Source organism: Dromaius novaehollandiae, chromosome 7, assembly GCF_036370855.1.
Source record: "Dromaius novaehollandiae isolate bDroNov1 chromosome 7, bDroNov1.hap1, whole genome shotgun sequence".
NCBI lineage: Eukaryota > Metazoa > Chordata > Aves > Casuariiformes > Dromaiidae > Dromaius > Dromaius novaehollandiae.
Genome location: NC_088104.1, coordinates 32,549,776 through 32,571,697, shown reverse-complemented (window position 1 = coordinate 32,571,697; position 21,922 = coordinate 32,549,776). Strand labels below are relative to the sequence as shown.

Below are 21,922 nucleotides of genomic sequence, written 5' to 3'. Positions count from 1 at the left end.
CAGACCTGCTACAGTCCCTTCCCACCTGAGCGATCCTATGATTCCAAGATTTATGCAAAGTGCTATGTTTTAAAGAGTAAGAGTAATACAACTTATTTATACTTAAGGTATTGTTAGTAAGTTAACAGTTAAGTAAACCCAGAATTTCAATAAATAAAATAAAATCCTCCAATACAATTTTTGCTTACCAAAGTAATTGACCAAAACCCCTCCAATCATAGCCCCGCATCCTCTGCCCAGACCCAAGTGGAGACCTTGCAGGATTCCCTGGGCTGACGTTCTCAACTCCGGAGGCACCGCTGCACTAAGGTATGAAATACAAGCTGCCCATATAGCTGCATGTGTAACACCTAGAGAGATGAAACATTGTGAGGAGAGTACAGGGCCCAAAGTACACTAACACATCAGAAAAATGGCACTTACCAGTTAGAGCATGCATTAGGGGAAAAAGGAAAACAACAAAAACCCTTCAGTGACTAATGTTTATGAAGTACAAATCAACTTTTGGTAATGTAATACTGGCAACCAAACCCCAGGGAGATGTGATGACTACTTCTGTAGAGTCTGGCAGTAGCTCTTTCTCTCTCTAAGATGACTATTTCTCTTTTGGAGACATGGTCCCTAGAAAGGCTATATAAAACGTTTTTAAAGTCTCTCCAGCAGCTTCCTCACCCCCTCAAGACTGAACTGGGGCCTTGGATATACGTTGCTGATTTCATAAGCTACAGGCAATTAAAGCATTGATGCTTCTCAGCAGTCTCATTACTGCCACAATGAAGAAGGTGCAAAGCCTATAAAACATTAAGCAGTCTCAGAGATACCACATCATTTTTTCAGAGGCAAGAATGAATCCTCTTCTGCCCTTCTCGCTCCCCACCAACCCAATCCCAAACAAACTCTGAACTCAGCACCAACACTCTGCATTTAGCACTGAGCAGTCTGGGCTGGCAAACCATGCAAGCTCCGGACTGGCAAACCGGATAGGCCAAGGACACTGATTTTGCCTATGCTGTTTTGAGGTAGATCCAAGAGGCCCTTCCTCACCAGTCTGATGGTATCCTGACCGGGCATGCTGCCCCACACTGCCTGCACATACTGCACCCACATCAAGGACTAAGAACAGTAGAGGTCCTCACAGCTATAAATAATGGTCATCTATCCAAGACAGTCAGAGCTCACCCATATAGATTTTGGATGTCTCTTTCTGGTACTTGCATTGTAGATTCAGGGTTATAAACAATTTTTCCTACCACAGAAAAATAACAGCTAAATAGAAAAACAGCAAATGATCATCAACATGCTAAAACAGGCTGCAGACTCAATCTTCTTCTTGGAGCACCTGGTGGGTGGTTTGGTTTTTTTTTTTTTGTTTTTAGTTTTTTTTTTTTTTTGGAGGGGGGTAGAATTGGACAGCAAAAGGAGGGGTTATGGAGATGCTGAAGAAACAAAATAGCAGTTTTGTAGCTTGTTGCACAGTAAATAAGCCTGAACTATTTTGCCACCCTCAGGCTGAGTGGGAATATTTATTCTCATTTCAGTGGAATTAAAAATAGTAATCACAGTTTACCAGTGCCTAGACATTCTAAGCTCTACTGCCTAATTTTAAAAAAGCGTTGGCATAACTGATGATTCAGTCAACACGGTTCTGTCCTCTACGCTTAACTTATTAAGGAATAGTTGGACACTCAATAATTACTTATGCGGTTAGGCTGAAGATTCATAAGAGCAAGACAATACACTGGTTTTTAACATACAGAATAACTTTGCTTTTGCTTGGCAGTAAAATGATAAACAACACTGTAAAAATTCAATATAGTTGGTGTACATTTGATGTCCACAGGGCTGTATTCTTCAATTTAATTCCAAGTCTGAATAAAAATTGCCCAACCTTTTGGTTTGTAAAAAGAGGACTACTGAAAGGACAGCAAACTACATAAAGACCACATTTACCATTGTGGAATTGTTTTTGCTAATAGTACATCATCTTGTTGAAAAAAAGGCTTACGTTAGGCCGAGTGTATTTTACCCTATCATTTACAGTATAAGGCTTTAAAACTTACAGATTTTCCACTGAAAAAGCTCTGAGTTTTAAAACTCACTGAATTTCTACTAATAATTTTTTTGTTAAATGCAGATCCACGTATGCACTGAAAATAGCAAGCAAGTATTGTCCCAGTCACAAAGCAAAGCTAATCTAACACAGATGACTTGTCTTTAGGAAGAGCACGTGCCAATGAGAAAACAATGAATATCAATTAACGTAAAATACTCAGTTTTGTCAGTCATTGAAGAGTAAATCAAATTTTAAAGCCAGGCAAAGGAAAGGCAGATCAAAAATTACTCAAACCATTAGGCACAATACTACTATATTTGTTTGAAAACAAAAGGCTGTACTTAATACACAGGTTCTTGGATGATTTTCACCTTTAACTAGGAGATCCAGATAGAACATAGTGTTCTCAGTTCTTTTGAAAAGAAATCTACTCCCTTTAAAGCTAGCTTATCATTCTTGGCTCTAAAGATACAGACATTTAAAACTGTACATTATTAATGTGATTTTTATGATGATTATTTATACAACAGTGACAGTTTGGAATGCTTTTAACAACAACTCCTTATAAGAAGTTTGGCCTGCATTTCTGCTAATTGTGTTTTGTTTTGTTTTGTTTTTTTTAAAGAAGCTGCTCCCACTAAACATATTTTAACATTATTTGCTGTAACTACTAACCCTCCTTGGCCATTTGGACTATAGTACTAATGCTTGCAACAACCCTAGTATTATGCTCAGAATGATAATATTTAGTAAACTTTAGCCATGAGTTGAAGATTTTGGCAGCCTAATTTACTTCAAGAGAGATATATGATAATATAATTATTGCCAGTTAAAGATGCAAGCTTTTTTATTCTCTAGAATGTAACTGTGTTACTGGAGCATCTGTAGGATAGAAGTCAGTTCTGAGAATTATTTATTTTTTGGAGTTTGATGGATAACTACCAAATGAAAATAGCTAATTTTCAAGTTATTATTATAGTTTCGTATTTTAGAAAAACTCCTGTTATGCAAATTAGTTAGCTAGCATAGCTGTTACCACAGAATTTGGACATATATAACTAGTATATTAAAACATAATCAGTGAAATTCAAAGTAAACATTCCTTACATGTTCAGAGACTGACAGACAGCATTTTATACACATACCTACCATACATTTGTACCTATCAGAATGTCTTGAAACTTTTTAAGATTCAACCTAAGCCCTCATTTTCATACATTGCACGTACAAATAAATAAATCATACAGATTCAGAACTCTGCATTAAGAAGTGAGTTTAAATCTCCTCATTTACTCCTTTGAGAGTATAATGCACTCAAAGAACCCTCACCACCCTAGTTAGGCTGATCGCAATTGAAATACAGCATGGTTCACATTACAATTAATAGACGCAGTTTGCAGAGTCATCTTCCAGAAGTCTCTCCATGCCCTTCAGCATGGGGATAATAATTCTTGTATTTCAGAAACATAGTCAAAAGAAAAAGAAATTCTTTGCAAGACTCAGCTGAACTTGCTAACCCTACAAACCCTTGAGCTGCTGGTACTGAAGTTTGTATAAAATCTGACAGCTTCCTGGAAAGAGAATTATGTGCAGTTACAACATGGGCTTCACCAAGAGAGCTAAAAGACCTATCAGCTTGAAGCAGTTATGTGGCCCATACAGTACCCACATACTCTGCACGAGCTCATCTTCCACTGTTTCTAAATACTTCTAACCCTCACATATGCCAAATAGCTGCAACTCTATCTCCCTCAGTCACAAGACTCACTTAAACAAAAATAAGAGTTTCCAACTCCCCAAATTTCATTGGGGTGTCACCTATTATCCCTACTGACAGATTCGCTGCATATACAGAAAAGAAAGTAGGGCCCAAAGAAATAGAATTTGATAATTGCTGCAAAAGAACTAAAAAAATCAAGAATAGAGAAAATGAATAAGACAGAGGAGGGGATGAAAATAGTGGGCAAAAAACCCCAAGAGTACTTCTAAAAAGATGACCTCAGTCTCCCATTGAGCAACACTGAATGCTATTACTGGGAAGTAACAAATGTAGTGGCAGTAATTACAGACATATATACTGTGCCTATGAACTTCATGTCCCCTAAGAGCAATGACAGATGAGATGCAGGCTGAAAAGTGCACATAAAACATGAAGAGGGTTTTTATTGTTTTCTGTGTGTTTTTTTTTTTTTTTTTTTAACATTCTGGTTTGCTGACTATAAATAACTGCAAAGTTTCATTTTTTAAAAAACAAGATTGTAAAGTGTAAATGATTCAGCAATGGCTAGATATAGATAAAGTTTGGCAGAATAGTTTATGAGAAAGTATTATTTTGCAGTTCCCCATTTTTTTCTCAAATCTCAATTACTCAAGATTATACCATACAAAAAAGTCTCCCAAAATAGCCCCCTCATAGCCTTTCTGTAAAAGCAAAGCTATATAATAAACAAATCATACTGAAATTTCAGTAGAATAAATACAAGATACAAAGTAGAAGAAAATTCCTTCTCAGCTGTAACTGTAGGATGCAAGACACAAATTTATGGCTGTACTGTGGAGACATAAGCTTCCTCCCCTGTATTTTGAGTCAGGGTGTCATTAAAATAGGATTATGTACAAGGCAATATCCAATCCCTTATATTCATCCTTCATCCTCCCTAGACGTTTAAGCAGGCAAGAGTATTTATAACACGTACACTTTCTTCAGGTTCTTTGTCACACTTCCATATTTTAACACTTGGTATGAGAGATGAATTATCAGTTTGATAGTGGTTGCTTTGCATCTTTTTTTTCTTAAAAAATTATTCAGAAGCTTGCTGTTACAATAGATAAATACAATAAACCATTTTTGTTGGTAGGCAGGGGAGGAGCCAGGACAGACAGGTTTCTTTCTACGCTTATTTAGAGATCGATACACTGCTCTCAAATGGCATTTTATAACTCACATTGAAATCTATCTTACAGAGATTTCTGTAAATATAATAGAAAAAGTTAGTGCAAACTCAAATTATGCTGCACAAAAAAAATTAAAAACCTCTAAGTATAATCTGTGGAAAACTTTCTATACAGCATTCTATAAAGTCAAAATATTGGCTTTAGGAAAGATGGCTCAGTTAATTTTAAAGGCAGGGAAAACATTTATGCATTTAAAATTAAACTATCTCTTTCATGCCTGCAAATCCAAATTCAGTATTCTTCAAATACAGGAGAGACAAAGTAAAATTGTTTAGATTTTTTTCTTATGTTTGAGTAGTGATACACACTACAGAGAGGGAATAAAAATGACATAAAATATAAGAACAATTTATACTTTAACAGTGCAATGGTCTTACAAACTTCTTTGACAACAGGACATGAAAACAGGGTTCAAACTTTTCATAGACCACACCTTTGTCCTTCTAAGTCATGTAAAAGGCCATTATCTTAAAGAAGCTCTATTAGCACTGACAAAGCTTTTAAAAGAAATTCCTCTCTAGTTATATAAAAAAAATCAATGGTCTAAGGTATAAATCAAACCGTACCACAGAAAGACAGCTGCAAAATATTTTAATAGAGACAGAGTGACCCATACTATGTTCTTCGTCCTTTTTGTTTTTAAAGCATCCCTTCAAGCACCATGACCTTTCGCATTTAATGAAGTTCATATTTATCCACCAAACAGGATTTGCAGAAGGTGTGTACTCAGTTCATGTTTCTGTCTCTTTGTTTAGTTAAAGGGTGTGTTGGTCTTTTACAGTTCTGTTTGAATCAACAGAGAACTGGGCACAATCAAATGCAAACTCGCCCTCTTGACGTCAAATATTTTCCAAGATAAACAATAACGTTTTAGGAAACTGGGTCTTCTGGGATATTTGTGGTTGAAGAACAGAGAAATACCAGATTGCTACTTAATCACAGTTCAGTTGAAAACAAGAAAAATATAAGCATATGATCTTAAACTGGAAGGCCATTAATGTACTGTAATGTACCGTAATGAACTGTCTTACCTTGAAGTACTTCCATAGGGAGAACAGTCCAGGCATTTTCCAGATACGAGATGTAAATGTAGCGAGCTGTATTACAGGCAAGACCAATATAGAGCACTCTAAAGGAAGTAAAGAAAAGAGACGTCATAATGGTTTGCGCTTTCCTTGTCTTGTTTGTTATAATATACTGACTGCTTTGGAAATCATTTGCATGGACAGTTTGCTCATCTGAAACATTTGCTCAACAAAAAATACCTCCTTTAAGTCCTACAACCAAACATAAACTCTCCTCTTGCCCCCACCAAATACACACATATTCAAAACGAGTAAAGTTAAACGTCACTTCAAAATCCTAATGGAAAAAAGTCAACAGGGTCAACAGATCCACTGAGCTTTTATCGCTTCATTCTAAACACACTCAAACAAATCCTCTTTCCTAAGCATTCAGATGTCAATTTTTCATTGTAATATGGGCTTGGTGCAGGTTTATATTATATGAATTAATTTTATCCCGATTAATATAAGTTTATCTTCCCAGTATCTGCAAACTGCTCAGAACTACTCTAAAAACACATCCCACAGAAACAGTATGGTTTATAGCAGCATGCCTCAGGATAAAACTTAACCATCCTGTTGAAAAGCAGCAGATGCTGCATCTCAGAAGCAAGAGAAAAAAGCTCTGGTAACAGTTGTTAAACAATGAAGTACAAAAACTATTTTACAGTGCATTTCCCATTGCACCAGATGACTTTTTCCCTTCAGTTTTCAGATTTAGCTTAATTTACCTTAATATTTGACAAGTTCCTCATTCATCCAGCTATCTTTCTCTTATTTTGAGGTGGATTTTAGGAAACAAAGACTTTATTCCAAGCATGTTTTTGGCTTGAGAAAAGATGCCATTGCAACCTTTAAAGGTTTTCAGAAACAGGGACTATCTATTGCCCAAATATAGGGCTGCAGTGTTCTTGGTTAAGCCCTCGTTTGGCACAAGTAAAATACACATAATTGATAATAAAGGTCTAAGCACAGATATCCTTTGAAAGAATTCACTATTCTTTGTATTGATTTTTAGTTAGCTATTCCACAAAAGCACAGCAAGATTTAATTCAATGGTACGTAGCCACTGCAAAATCTAGAGTGAGATGCTCTCATACAAAAGCAGCATCTTGTTAACATACGAAGTCTCTAAATATACATGTTGACAGCTAAAATACTAATACCATAATTTTCATTAGGTCAGGGATATCACAGAACATTCAGAATTATAAAGATAGGCCTATGCCTTTTCCAACAGCACAGACTTACAGAAGACATAATACATTTTACTTTAAATAAGTTGGGTAAGTTTGCAGGAAATTTTTTTTTTCCTAAAACCCTTCATCAGGCCAAGTTGTGTTGCTCCCAGATGCATATGACGTCCATCAATAGCTGATGTAGGCTGCCTTTATGCAACATAAGCCAAGGCATTAGTTGAAGGAAACATGGGAAACCATGAAAAAGTTGGATATTATACAATAAAGAGAACAAACTTACTCTGTATACCATTCATCATAAGTCTTATCCTCCTCTTTAACTTCTACTATTCCAAACAAGTAACTTAGTTCCTTCTACAGCCACAACTTAATGCAATTCCTATGTACAGTTACACTTCTGAACTGTATTACCACACTTGCCAGAAAAGAGAAGGAAACCTAAGGAGATACTAGTGGGGTCCACCAGTAAGACCCAGCACAGTGCATACTCTTGGAGATGTAAAGAAACCTCATCACCATATACCTGTTTTTCCACATCAACACCCAGATGCATCCAGCCTTTTGTTTAGGACTAGTTCATACCAGCTTAATTTCACTTTTGTCCAGCAAAAAGTTTGACTATGCAGCAAGAACCTTCTTCCCATCTTAGCCATTCACGATGACAGCCAGATCAGACATATGAACAGACATCTCCTGCTTCATAGCTACTCCATGGCCACTAATACACTCAGTTTGTTTTTTCCCCCACAATGTTACATTTGAAGAATAATTTGGAGTTTAATAAGCGCTCTTTAGTCGAGTTCTACCTTTTAATTTAATAGAATATGTATGTAGTTTTAGATATACTTAAGTTATTCATAGGAAGATTTCTATAATTATGCTTTTGAAGGCACACATCACATGAAAACTCTTGTATATTTACAGGATCTTTCAAAAACCTATTTATAGCAACCACTAAGGCTCTTTATCAGACCTAAATGGATAATGTAAACAGACATTCCTTATGAACACTATTTGCAGTATCCACAGAGATACCATATTCAATTTACAGGTTAAACACTTAAAGCACTGAATCTATTATTTATGTTAAGAAGACTAAGCTGTTTGCAGCCATAACTATCAGTCTCTGTTTCCCATAAAAGCTCACATGCTAAAATTATGGTCAAATGCATTCAAGCTTAACCTCAAGCAGGTGGTTATTTTCAGAGATTAACAACATCTTCCTAAATTCAAGGGCAACTATGAGTGTTTCTACACAGGACACCATTCAGCAATGGTGTCTAAACATTTGATAGCCAGTTTTGTTCACTTGTGTCACCATATCCTCTCAAAGAACTTGTGACCTTCAGCACATCTTCTGAAGACTGACTTCTTTTGAATTATTTAGTCTACGTTTAAATGAAAAATCTACTCTCTCAACTCTCAGAAGGTGGCTGGTGGAGGAAAGGCAAAAAAAACCCCTCTAACATCTGCAAAATTCCTTTTGCCCTGTAAACGCGTACAACCACAGAACAGTTACCTAGCTGAACTGATCAGTATTACTGCACCAGATTCATCTAGTCACCTGCTAATCTCGTACAAAATCAGAAATGCTACCAGCATATGTAACATCTGTATGCATGTAGAACATGTTTATGAACAGTAAAGCTAATGAAGCCAGAAATAAGGCACTTTAAATCAATGCATATTCAGTATAGTATTACTTAAAATGCTTGGATAGTAATTCGAATGCTTGTTCAATCAACGCGTGAAAATGGAGTACATTCAGAACGTGGTGAGGAGCTTATGCGCCAACACATACAATAGTAGAAACAGAAAGCTCTACAAGATAGGAAAAATGAAAACTGAGTTTGTATCTGACAAAGGTGTAAAGCCCATCTTGTTCCACAAGTTCTGCAAGGGACAGTCAATAGTATTCTTTCCTCGCTGTTGTGACAGTGCATGCAACTATGCTACTCGAGCCTGTCTTCAAAGAATTAGGATAACAAGGAAAGATTGAGTGTCTACTTACAGGAGTCTAACAGCCTAGGAGAAAAGACATCTAGCTGTAGACTGCTGGTTCTTATTAATGGGAGAAAGAATACCTGTAATATAGGGCAGACATACATAGAACTATCAGGGAAGAGTATGAACTCTAAACTCCTATCAATGCTTTTTTTTTGGTAGTTTGTCTTCTTTTGAACAAACCATGCATTATATAGCAAAGTTCAAAAAGTTGGAGAAGAAAGGCAACCAGAAGGTGACTGCTCATAAACTGTGATGACTAAATATGAATAAGCATTAGAAAACATTAAGATATGACTAATCTGCCGTTTCCAGGTATATCTATAAAGAATGTTGTTTCACTGAAAACAGGAACTAGTGTTTTAACAACTTATGTTGATCCAATCTGGGATTTACAGGTTTACCAGTGCAAAGGGAAAAAAAAAAAAAAAAAAGAGAGAGAGAGAGAGAGTTAATCCTGTACATCTTTCTTTTTGCAGGCCACTACTCCTATCCCCCCTATAACTCCTATTTCATCTTATTTATAAGCCTACCTTTCTTTCAATTTTTATTTTTTCCTCTATTTGAAATCTAACCCTGAATGTTGTACTATAACAATACACATTGAAAGAGCATACCCTATCTTCAGTTATCAAGATGATGATCTGTTCTCACCACTCCTCCATCATTATATCCTTCCTCCAGTCTTTGCATGCAAGGCGTCATATTTTCTCAAATTAATTACTGTTAAATTCAGAGATTAAAAATAAAAGAATGGCACAAACTAGAAGGGCCATCCTTAGTTTTTTTAAAAAAAATCTGTTAAGTGATCTCTCAAATTACTGTGCTAAGCATCTCAAACATATTTTTAGTAGAGGTCAAATGAATTGAAAGATTCATCCAAATGAAAAGCAAAATGAAAACCCAAAAAACAAGCACACAGAAAAGGCACAGAAAAAGAACAGTGTAATCAGGTGGCTGCAAATAGGCTTGTATCTAAATGACTGTGTGATTGTAACTGGGGTATTTGGAAGAGACAAGATGCTAACAGCACACGGAGTTCTGTGCTCACGTGCACGCAGTACCTGAATGAATACTGTACAGAAAAACCTTTATAATTGCATTAACTGAGATTGCGCTCTATCTTTCCTCCCTAAGCTTTTTTGAAGATGACTGAATGGATATAACATATGCAGAAATTATATCATGTCAGTTTTGAATTCAGAGTAAAAAAACATTCACTAACATGCTGTTAAGTAATCAGTCCCACTTACCAAGGGAAAAAGTACAAGAACCATACAGCCATTTCACTTAAGTAGGTAACAGACAGAGTTGCAACTAAAGGCACAGAGCAGGGAACTGAACCTGTAAGCAACACTACCAGGCTGCAACCTCATTCTGCCAACACCCAGAGTCTGATTACCAGGGCATCTGCACAGGAGGTGCTCACCTCTCCTCTCCGTCTCATACGCCTCCCCTCCCACAGCGCAAGGGACACATTCCCAGTCGAGTGCAGGAGCAAAGAACCACCCTGCAAGGAGGAGCAGCTAAGCAGGAGACTTCCAGAACACTGCTACTCACAGGAAAAAGTTATACAATTAATTGAAATTTTATTTCAAAACAAACAATCCTTGAGTAGGAGGTGATTTGCAAAGATCTCTAATAGAGCTTTGCATCAGTGAACTAGGATGTCTTTTGGAACCATCTACAGGAGGTCACATTGCCAGCAAAATGCAAGTACTAACATGTAACTAAAATGCTACAGAAGAATTTCAGCGCACTTTAAGTTCCCAGAATAAAAACCTCGATTAGACAGCTACGTATCTGATCAGGCTTTGGAATTTTAAAATAAAAGGAAATCCTTAAAACAGATTAATTTGAATTTCACTTTGTAACACAAGCCTAGGCCAAACACTGAACATTTTTTGTATAGCTCTTTAATGATTGTTAACAACTCCTTACCTGATATGACCAACCAGTTCAATCAACTTGTGGCTGAAGAAGTAGGCGGTCAGCTCAGACACATGGCTGAGCACAGAACAAACTCCGAAGAGAGTGGTAGTGCCATTCAGGTCTTCCAAGTGCCAGTAAAGGAAGGTGAACACAAAGCCATATCCAAACCCCATGAACCAAGCCACAAAGAGCACTGAGCCATACTGGATACTACACAGCAGTTTTATTAGATCCCAAAAACTGAAAGACTGCGACTGGCTCATACTAGTGGGAGTATTATCAGAGGATTCGTTGGAGGCACTTCTGTCCACCTGTGATATTTCTACTTCCTTTCTCTTATCTTCATCTTGCTTGAAGTGCGTATAATGAAATCGGAACTGGGTGGCCACAATTAATGCCATTGTCATCAGAACACCGAAAACTATGAAAACTATCCTGTAGTTCTTGTACTCAGGAGCTTTACATCCTTGACCTTCAATGCCAACTTCGATGTGGGTATAGTCAATGCCAATTCCCACAGACAACATGGCTAGCCCCCAGCCCAGAGACCCCCACATACGCTGCAGTCCATACCGGTCCCTGTGTTTGCCAAGGTATTGCAGAGTTACAGTGTCCACAATAGTAACAGAAGAAGCACTGAAAAATTCTCCTATTATGACAACCAACAGAATGAGTAGAAAGATGGCTTCTACTTCTTGATGATCATAAACGAGCACAGCTTGGTCAGAAGGCATTGGCTTTGTCGTGGTGGCAGCTGGAGTGGTACTCCGAGTCGTATTTCCTGGTGAGACTGGACTAGCAGTCGTGTTTTTTGAAATCAAACGGGTTCTGTTTTCCAAGGCAAATTCCATGTCATTGCTCTGAGTAGGTAACAGGAATGTTATTTCAGGACTAGCAGTCCCTGTTGTTTCCAAAGGGCCTGGATTGGAAGTGAACAGGTCTCTCTTCCCACGAACTTTCTGGGATGTAGCATTTGCTGTGATTAGCGGAGAAGAAATTGAGGCATTTTGCAAAACTGTTGTTAAATGGCTGCTTGCATTGGTGGGATGTGCTGGGGGAAGGCCCTTTGGTACACATCTTAAGGTGGCTGGTCTAACAAATCCAATCCCCAGGTTAAATAAAACCCAGCATAAAAGTGAAAAAAGAAGGACAATCTTCCCTTTCTTAAAGCGATCTGCCACCACTCCCCAGAAGGGAGCACTGCAGAACTCAATAAAGTACCTAATGCCCACCAGAAGTCCGCTCTGGCTGGGTGACATACCCAGCTGCTTGTAATACACGGGCAGCAAGGGGTAGAGAGAGCCATATGCAGAATAGAAGAAAAAATAGAAGACCTTTGAGATGAGAAGATCATTATTTATTTTGACACAGTGCTTTTCTAACCAGTCTAGCTCTTCATCTGGGACAGTGGTTGTCTCTGTCGAAGGGGATTCGTTCGGGGGCTGCAAATCTTGATCCTTGGAAATGCCATTGAAAGGATCAGCAAGCACATACTTCCTCTTCTGTTCTTCTTCATCATCTGTTAAAATGGCGACTTTATCATCAGCTGCCATGGCTTACCACAGGCACCCAATATTTCATGCACTCTGAGGAATTACTGCTACCCTACAGAACAAAGAAAAGAGACCATGGTAAGGTAACACACAGGGACAGATCTGCAATGCCAGTCATCAAGAACAAACATAACTGATGCTCCAAAGCAATAAATACAGCAGTTACCACAGTAGAGAAGGCCATTTGCCTAGACTACGGGTACACGGTAGGTTCAAGAAAAATGGATTTCATGACCAACGCTGTTCTCCCAACAGCAACTTTAACATTGTGCTTTAAAGCACCTTTTGTGTCTAAGACAGGGTAAATTTGTATATTCAAAGTTACTGCAGCAATTAAGTGCTATCATTTGCAAGTCTTTTCTTTCAAGTTGTCTTTTATCCTCCAACGCTAACTGCTTTATTTCCTGTATTCCCTCAGGAATACAGTAATACCACAGGATAAGAAAGCCATGATTTCATAACTAAATAATGCAGCCAAATATATATCCTGTTTTGTTAATGATCAAAATAAATTACTAGCTGAAGGCTGATGATATCCTACACAAAGTTAATCAATCCCCTCTTGAAACATGATTTTCAAAAAACTGTACAACCACAGCAGAAATTGGTGGGAGGCTTAAAGCTTCTGGCCGAGTGGGAAGGGAGATGGGAATCAGGAGAGGCCTTCAAGATTAAAACAAGAGATCCTTGCAATTAGGATAACAACCTCAAAGGCATCAAGGACCTGAGAGCAAAGAAACACAAGGACAGAAAGTAAATACAGGCCCTATAATGATCTTTTCAAGTCAAATTCTGAAATTCAAGAAAGGTGGCTAAGGAGAGAAACTGTACTGCAGCTGCCTGCACTGTACTTAGCCTGCGGAGAAGTAAAAGGTTGCAGAACTGACAAGCTGCACTTGAAAACAAGACCAAAGTCACCACTACTTAGACTTTGATTTGACAAAACAGCTTTCACATTTGAAAACAACAAATCATTTGCACAAACGATTTAGCTAAAAGAAGCTTTCCTCTTGAGGAATAAAACAAAGCTCTACCAATGGACTACCAGTCCAAAACCATTATGTTCGGCAACTATTTTTGCTATGCTCATACCTGCAAATTTAGCCTAGGAAGATTAGCATACATCCATTGTAAGTTGAACATTTATTATATTTTGGTTCTGTCACCCGTTACCATTTGGCTCACTGTTAATGACACACAAGAACCTTTTCAAGGACAAAGATTTGAATATGGCATTTTAGCAATATTCCAGAAAAGCCTGAAATTTCTCTAAGAACACTGAAATTATGGATATGGAAGATATTCCTCCAGAAATTGGAGTATATTTTGCAGCTCTGCCCTTTCTATTCTCACAAGCAATGCTCCAATGAAATTTCAGTCTTTCATAGCTCCATTGAAAGCATAATACAGTCTATTTAAAATTAGTCATGCATTGAGATAACCAGCTCATTTAAATTATTTAATTATAAGTCAGAATTTATTTCAATGCCGTCAACATATTTGCAAACCAATGGAAGGCTAATGAAAGAGAATCTGAAATTCGCAAGTATGTTAAATGAATTGTTTCGTACTGATCCAATGTACACACAACAGCTGGCAGAACAAGTGAGGGATACTTCTAAAAAAGAGCGGTCCATTGAAATAATCAAAACCTTACATAGTTTGGTACTGGACAGCTCTCAAAATATCATCATTAATATTCTAGACTCTCATGATATTTGTAGATGTTTTTTATTTTTAAATGGTATTTCAAAGGATACTATCTACAAGGATCTCTGGTATTATCCAGAGAGAAAAGGTTGCACAGAAATCTTGGAACCTTAAATATTCAAGTGTACAAAATCAGAAGCTGATCAAAAAAACTTAGCACATAAACATAGCCTCCTTTTCTCTCCTATTGCTTTAAAAATACTTCAGAGACAATCCAATTAAATAAAAAAAACTGCAAGTGTTGAAAGTTTAGAGAAAGTCCTAATTAAGTTGCTACAACAGTCAAATGTGAAAACACATTTTCTTGCTCTTACTTGCTACCATTATAAGCCACGTGAAGTGAAAACCAGCAGATGTTTAGTTAGTTCGTGTAATTTTCAGTTCAGCCAGCCACCTCCACCTGACAGCTGGAAAGACTGTAGGTCTTTGCTTGTACATTTGCTCATTTTTGGCTTATACATCCATAAAACAAGTCCTTCTAATGATTAAATCAGATCAGTCATCTTCTGTGCTTTTATTTTCTTTAAGCCTTGCCTTGATTTGACAACAAAGATTTGGCAATTAGTATTTGATCTTTTTTTACTTCAGTTTCCCTTTCCTGTTGGAAAGGGACTTCAGTTACATAAGATGTATGAAGAGTGAGTATATTAAAAATTGTTATACTCTTAACCTTTAAAAACTTAAGTTGTTGCACCCTCTTTCTCCTGCCCCATGACTTTTATTTGCCAGTGCATCTATCATCATCTAACCTGTTGTGTGAGGATTAATCCAACAGAAATTTTAAACTCTTCTATTATTTTGACTAAAACACCTATAATAAGAAATCTATGAAAAGTATATTTCATAATAAGCTCAGCAAATATTTTCCCACCCTTTGAGTGTTTCTTTGAATATTATTAATAACATGGAATATACCCTTCAGAAATATAACAGCATCTAGACTGGTAGGAGCCATATGGCATTCTTTAATGTTTTGATCACTAGTTTGTTTGGGGGTTGGGTTTTTGGAAGTGATTTTATTTAGCAATCTTTCTAAATTCTAAAAATAAATGACTAAAAATGAGAAAGCCAACTAACTGGTACTGTTATTGGAAATCTGCAAAAAATTTAGTGATCTATGGGGCTTTCCTTCTCCTGAAAAAGAAAAAAGAAAAAAAAAAGCCAGGCAGCAATTGAATGTGCAGGGAAATCAGCCAGATGGCAAAACAACATACTGCCAAGTGAGAATAGGCTAGGTATCGACCAGGTATTATAAATACTACATCTTCCCGTTGTAAAATCTTTTCCTGATCCACCAGGCAGTAGGAGGACAGCAGACAGTGCTACCGCCAAGTTTAAAATGATCAGCAGCGCACAGCAGTGAGGAGCAACGGTTCAAAAAGCAAACGCGATGCATTCCCCTGCCTTAACTTCCTCGAGGCGGAACAGCACCACGAAGCTTTGGTCGAGACTTGTCAAACACCATCAGTCTAGCCAGGGTAACTGGACTTACACGTAGTAAAAGGGTCCACTCGCACCATCAGAAATGTTCCTGAGTAGTAACATCACTTTGGAAAACAGGGATAACTGATCTGAAGCTACCTTCCATGAACTTATCTGCGTAGCACCAACAGCCAAGACAGCCCTTTAACCTCTATACGCAAACTGCAAGAAACATCTGAAAAGATCCTGAAAAAAAAAAAAAAAACGCAAATGGACAGGAATGAGGTTTAGCAAGCAGACAGGACAGCAGATTTATGTAACAGGAAAGTATTTTGTTCCTCCAGCTGACAGGACAAACAAGCCTCTCGCTTCAAACAGGTTTATGCTTCCAAAACGCTTTAACACTTAGAATTAAGAACTGAATCTTCGTTTCTCCATCACCCTATCGCCCCCAACATCGTAACAGCTCCAAAGGATTTCATAATATTAAAATGCACATCCTCCCCTCCCCCCCGGGAAACATAATCTGGTTTTTCAGGTACACGACTGTAAGGCGCTCGCTCAAAGTTACACAGGAAGCTTGTGGCTGATGTGACTTCATCGGAGTGGATTTCTGCGCAAGATCACACGTTCTCTGAGCCTGTTTATGTGAAAGTATATTCGTTTCTTTCCAGATAAAGAAAACAGGTGTTAACCACAGGACTATTCTTCCTTCGCGCTTTACGCAAAGAGTATTCTTAGATAAGTCCTACAGTCAATTATTTTTTGTGAGTTTCCTGACAAGCAGAGTGTTTCCTCCCGCTTTACACCAATTCTTATTCCTCTAATGAAATTCTGCTTCAAACACTGAAATCTATGAGAAGGCTTTCAGCCAGCAACCTGCAAAAAGGTACAGCAGCTTTCCTGCAGACTTCGCTGCCTGCGAACAGCTGACCCTAACGGAGCAACAGAGGGAAAACCACTCGCTCCAAGGACCCGAGCGATGACAGCGCCGTGCTCATTTAACACTTGTGACTAGCCTCTTCGGCAGCTGCCTGGGAGCGGACAGACCTGGGTATGCTCTATTTAGTTAAGTACCTTCTTGGCATTCCTTTTAAACTGATCCTCATTTGCACTGGCTCTCTCAATAGTTAGAGGATTTCAAGATCAGAAAGGACAAAAAGCTAGTCTATTCAAGACAACCTGACATTGCAACAAGTTCCCTACAAAACAAAGGAAAACAATAACACAAGAAAATATTAGTACAGTATACTAAAAACTCAGTTCTCCCCTTGGAGTCACTCTTCCCAAAAGCTTCCAAAAAGCACCTGCTTTGCATCGTGTCTCAAAAAAATGCTGATCAACAGATCTGACTGGGGTAGCGAATCCCTGAACCTCTCAAGGAAAGTCCCAAGACACTTACAGATTTAGAGGGGTAAAAAGAAGCCATTAAAACTTCACTTGCAGACCAAAAAGCAATTAGGAGGAGGAGCATTGTGGTTTTTAAATAAAGCTTTATTCAGCATAATATCTACAAATCAAATATTTAGGCTTTGAGAATTCAAGTATAATTCTCACAAAGCAAAATATCCAAGAGCATCAAAGTCAGTGTTTGGATGTAAACAGAATGTTTTTTTAAAAAAAGAAAAAGAAAATAAAGAAAGCCCCCTCACAATTCCTAGTAACACAGTGCGAGCAGTTAAGAATAGCTTTAACCGGTTAAGTACCCATCAAAATCACTGCATAAGATTTCTGTTTACATAGGCTCTGAAAACATACTCTAAGAGTAGAATATCAAAACAGGAAACATTAATTAAACTCTCAAACAACATGGAGCTGTAACAACAGAAGCAGGATAGGCTGATGTCTGCATTGTGTGGATAAATCGAAGCCAGCCTATATATGACATCAAATCTTATTTTACCCCATTCAGGCTTTCACTGACTAGAAAAATGAGTTTGCAATAAATGTGAAATTTCACATGAGATTTTCTCATGAATATTTTAAAATCAATCTGCTAACACAAAACATGTTCTTTGAATGTTCTTCTTCAGCTTCTTTTTTTAATTATTAAGTTCTTATCTCAGTGCTGGGCTATATATTTATCTCAAGTTTGAAGTGAGACTTTATCCTTTTAATATTAACTTCCATAATTAGGGTTTATGAGAAGTTTTAAATTACTAAGTTAAATTCAGAGCAGGTCTGTGCTAGAGAAGCAAACTTAAAAACTATCTTTAAAAGGAAGATCACCTCACTTATCCCTGGGATGGTGAAACTGCCACAACATTTGCACCCATGACAGTGCTCAGACACAGTATCTCTTCCTCAGCCCTCCTTGTCTCATTGATCTAAACTACAAAACCTTTGGATCAAGAACTTTCTGCTGCTGTTTCTGTGCAGTGTCTAGCAGAAATTAAGCAAGTCTATAAAACACTGCTGTAATAAACATGAATAATAGGCTGCGTTTTCCCTTTTCAAGCAAGTTTCGCTCCTAAGGAACAGCCTAGCGTCATCACCTGCATCTACGCCAAGAAGGTGGTAAACATTATGCAAACAGCTTACGTCATGACACGAGAGCGTATATCCTGCGTTTGCTCTCACACTGCGCCCCAAGGCTTTCGGCGCTACGCGAGCCTCCAGCAGCACAGCGGCATGCAGACCCGCTGGGCAGACGCCCCAGAGCGGCTCCCCCCAGCGCCCTGCCCTCGCCCCCCGGCCGGCGAGCGGTGGTTTCACTGCCCCCACGCACCTCTCGCCCGTCGCCCCTGAGCATGGCCACCTCGCTCAGAAGTCATACAGGCAGGCGTAAACCACGCTTAGTGAATTAACTTGGGGCTGGGATATATACTTATTTCAAGTCTCAAGTGAGACTTAGTGTTTTAACATTAGCCACCATAATTAGGGTTTCCAAGAAGTGAAATCACCTCATTCTAAAACACTTAACTCTTAAAATTGGTTTATTGTGCTTTGCTTGGCATGCACTTACTTGATGTTTTGGTCTACAGGCTTTTCTACATCATTTAATATGCACATAAAACCCCACATACTTTGACATGTTTAGTCAATTAGATTGAGACACTAAAAATACGTCTAAATTATGTCAGGATCAGGTTTATAATAGGCTTAATGCACTTTATAATAGGTTTGAAGTTGCTAAGTTGATACAATAGTACTAGTGTTAACATTAAAGCAAAAAGGTAAGAGCACTATCAGATCCTGGTCTGTTAGAGAAAAGCCATTAAACTCGCACCTTAGGACTCCTGTTTCCTAGCCATGTTTTCTGTTTAATGTGTGCAAATTAAGGTGTCATAGTAAGCTATTTTTTTAACCATTTTTCATCAGTACTAGGCTCAAACTTTTTAACCAGTTCTTAATTTACCAACTATGTGTCCACACTTACAAGGTTTAGACTTCATTAGTTTTGGTAAATAATAAGTGTGACTTCAGCTACCGCCCAGGAAAGTGCCCAACTTCAGACCTGCGGCAGTCTCCAAGCACTTCCAGTACATCTAGTACTGGGAAAAGGCAACGTGTGCTGTGCTCCACCAGCCACCGCTTCACAGCAGCGGAAGAAGTGACCCGCTTCGAAACAAAGAGATTTGCTCGGCGATACTTAGCCTCTGGGTTACTGCGCGGTTCCTGTAACTGGATCACATCCCCAGGTTACGTTCCCTTGCGCTGCGGTAAGAACTCGCACCCGCTGTGTTGCGGCTGGACACCGAGGATGATCCTGAGGGAAGCACCTCTGCTCTGGCCCCGTCACAGCAGTGAGCAACCGCGACTTCTCCGTACCGGCTACTCCCGCGACCAGCTTTTGCTCTTATGCTCTCACTCCGCTTCCTTGAACTTTTTTTCCAAAACTTGTTTAGGACTTTTGCTTCATTTAATGGCTACTACCACAGACACCATCTTCAAGATGGGAACTATTTTGTTTTCAAGTCCCCTAACCCTCCTATGGGACTTCAGAGAACACAAATAATTAAATAAATGTTCCATTGTCCATTGTTTATTTACATCCAGGGAAACAAACCTGAAATACTACCAGACCAGAAAAATAGCATTTTACAATACCCTTCCTTGGACATAGCTAAATGGACAACTAGACCCGATACATAGCTTAGCAGCATAATACTGTTTCGGGTGAGCTCTTACTGAAATACTTTAGCTACTAGTATTATGCTCAGATAGCCGCTCTCTTCTCCCCAGTGCCAAGTTTACTGCTGTTCAATACTGCATTTTTCATTAATATCACATTTTAAAAAAAAGTGCTGTTAAAGCTTTAAAGGTACCAACCCAAGGCCGCTTCCAAAACCTACGCGTGGCACTGCGGGACGTCACAGGTGCCCACAGCACATACACCATACCCAGCGCGGGCGGCCCCAGCAAGCCAACATCCCCGGGCAGATTTAAACGGGCGGAACAACAGCGACGGGCGACCGCTGACTGAAAATCGCGGCGTTTTAAGGATGTAAGGGTTCAGAAACCAAGCGCCAGCCACAGACACCGCCCCGCTCAGCCGCCTGCGCTGCCGCGGAGGCTCCCGCGGGGCCGGGACCGGGTGCGGGGCCGGGTGCGGAGCCGGCGGGGCGGCTCGGCCCGGCCGCAGCTCGGCCCGCCGCGGGGGCACCGCGCTCCCGAGGCGCGGGGCGAGTAGCGAGGCCGCAACGGGAGCCAGGAGGCGAGCGGCGGCCCGGGCAGCAGCCGCGGCTCAGCCGCCCCGCGGGGACCGCGGCCCGCCGGCAGCCCGCGCCGCCCCCCGCGGCAGCCGGCGGCCTGCTGCGGGCGCCGCCGCCGCCGCCATCCCCGCCGCGCCACTCACCTCGCCCGGGGGCGGCTGCGGGCGGGCGCCCGGCCGCGGGCATCGCAGCGCCTCCCGCCGCCTCCTGCCGCTGCTGCGGGCGGCGCCGCGCACCCTCGCTCGCCCGCCCGGGCTCGGGCCGCCGCCGCGCAGAGGCGCTGCGGGCAGCGACGGAGCCGCCCCCCGCGCGGGGGGGCCGCGCTGCGCCCGGCGCCGCCTCCGCGCCCGCGCAGGCAGAGGCAGAGGCAGAGGCAGAGGCAGAGGCAGAGGCAGAGGCGGCCGCCGCCGAGGGCCGCGCGGGAGCGGCGGGCGCGGCCGGGCCGGGCCGGGCCGGGCGGCGCCGCGGGGAGCTGCCCCGGCGCGGCGGGAGGGGGCTGCTTCTCTCGCTCGCTCTTTTCTTTAACCGCGCCGGTAGCGCGGGGCTGCGGGAAGCCTTCTACGGGCTTCGCCCTGTTGTACTTGATTCTTCCGATGTAAACCCCAGTCGCCGGGAAGGTGATGTGGGGAGAGTCTGTCTACAAGAAGTAGCTCTGCCCACGTCAGGTCTGCACCCACATGCAGTAGCCTGTAGGGCTTCGGCCACACGGTAGACTTTGGGTTTAAAAGTAGCATTTGGGGAGCATTCATGGGCCCTAAGCGACAAAACAGCCCATGACTGATAGCATTTCCTGCTGCACAGAGGTTGCAAAGGCCTCTTAGAGCACACAGGGCTGCGATGGGTACAGCCTCGCACAGCCCTTCAGTCATCCAAGTAGCGCTCCTAGAGTTACGTACACGTGAAATGACATAACTGCTGAAAGTGCGGGCTACAGGATAAACCTCCCCACCACCACCGCTACCGAAAGCGAGATTAGAAAACGGAATGACAATCACTGAGGTGGAAAAACGCCAGCAACCTGTTCCAGAGGGCAAGATCTCCAGGAAAGAAACCGCCCAAGCCGCCCCACAAGACCATAGCACTGTCGAAAGTCCGACAGCGTTAAGCTGAAGAGGGGGAATAATCAAGACAGAAAATGAAAGGACAGCCTGGGGTTTGGAGGGAGTTTATGAGCCCTGAACTCATAAAGTAGTAAAGTTGGAGGATTCAGCTCAAGTGCCTGTGCTTCCTACACAAGCGCTCAGATTCGGGGAGTTGCCCGTGAAGGGCCTGAACTGGGCCATAGGCCAAGTGAGGTCGGTAAAGGGAGTTCAGGCTGCGCAGGGACGTCCAAGGCAGTGGCGCACGAGCGGGTGGTGTCCCCGAGGAGAGCCCG

The 21,922-nt window shown here is 40.6% G+C and overlaps 1 protein-coding gene across 2 annotated transcripts in view; it reads right to left on the bottom strand.

Moving 5' to 3' along the window:
• MFSD6 (major facilitator superfamily domain containing 6) overlaps nucleotides 1–20,966 on the bottom strand; it is a 28,775-nt gene extending 7,809 nt beyond the window's left edge. Inside the window, exons 1-5 of one of the 2 annotated variants that reach the window (XM_064515092.1) lie at nucleotides 20,691–20,966; nucleotides 15,963–16,138; nucleotides 11,217–12,812; nucleotides 6,040–6,137; nucleotides 189–350 (exon numbers count right to left, since the gene is read on the bottom strand). In XM_064515092.1, coding sequence (XP_064371162.1) covers nucleotides 189–350; nucleotides 6,040–6,137; nucleotides 11,217–12,760 — 1,804 coding nt within the window. In that variant the 5' untranslated portion in view covers nucleotides 12,761–12,812; nucleotides 15,963–16,138; nucleotides 20,691–20,966. The remainder of the gene's footprint in view (nucleotides 1–188; nucleotides 351–6,039; nucleotides 6,138–11,216; nucleotides 12,813–15,962; nucleotides 16,139–20,690) is intronic. The other variant, XM_064515091.1, reaches the window with a different exon arrangement.
• Nucleotides 20,967–21,922: the final 956 nt, after the last annotated feature.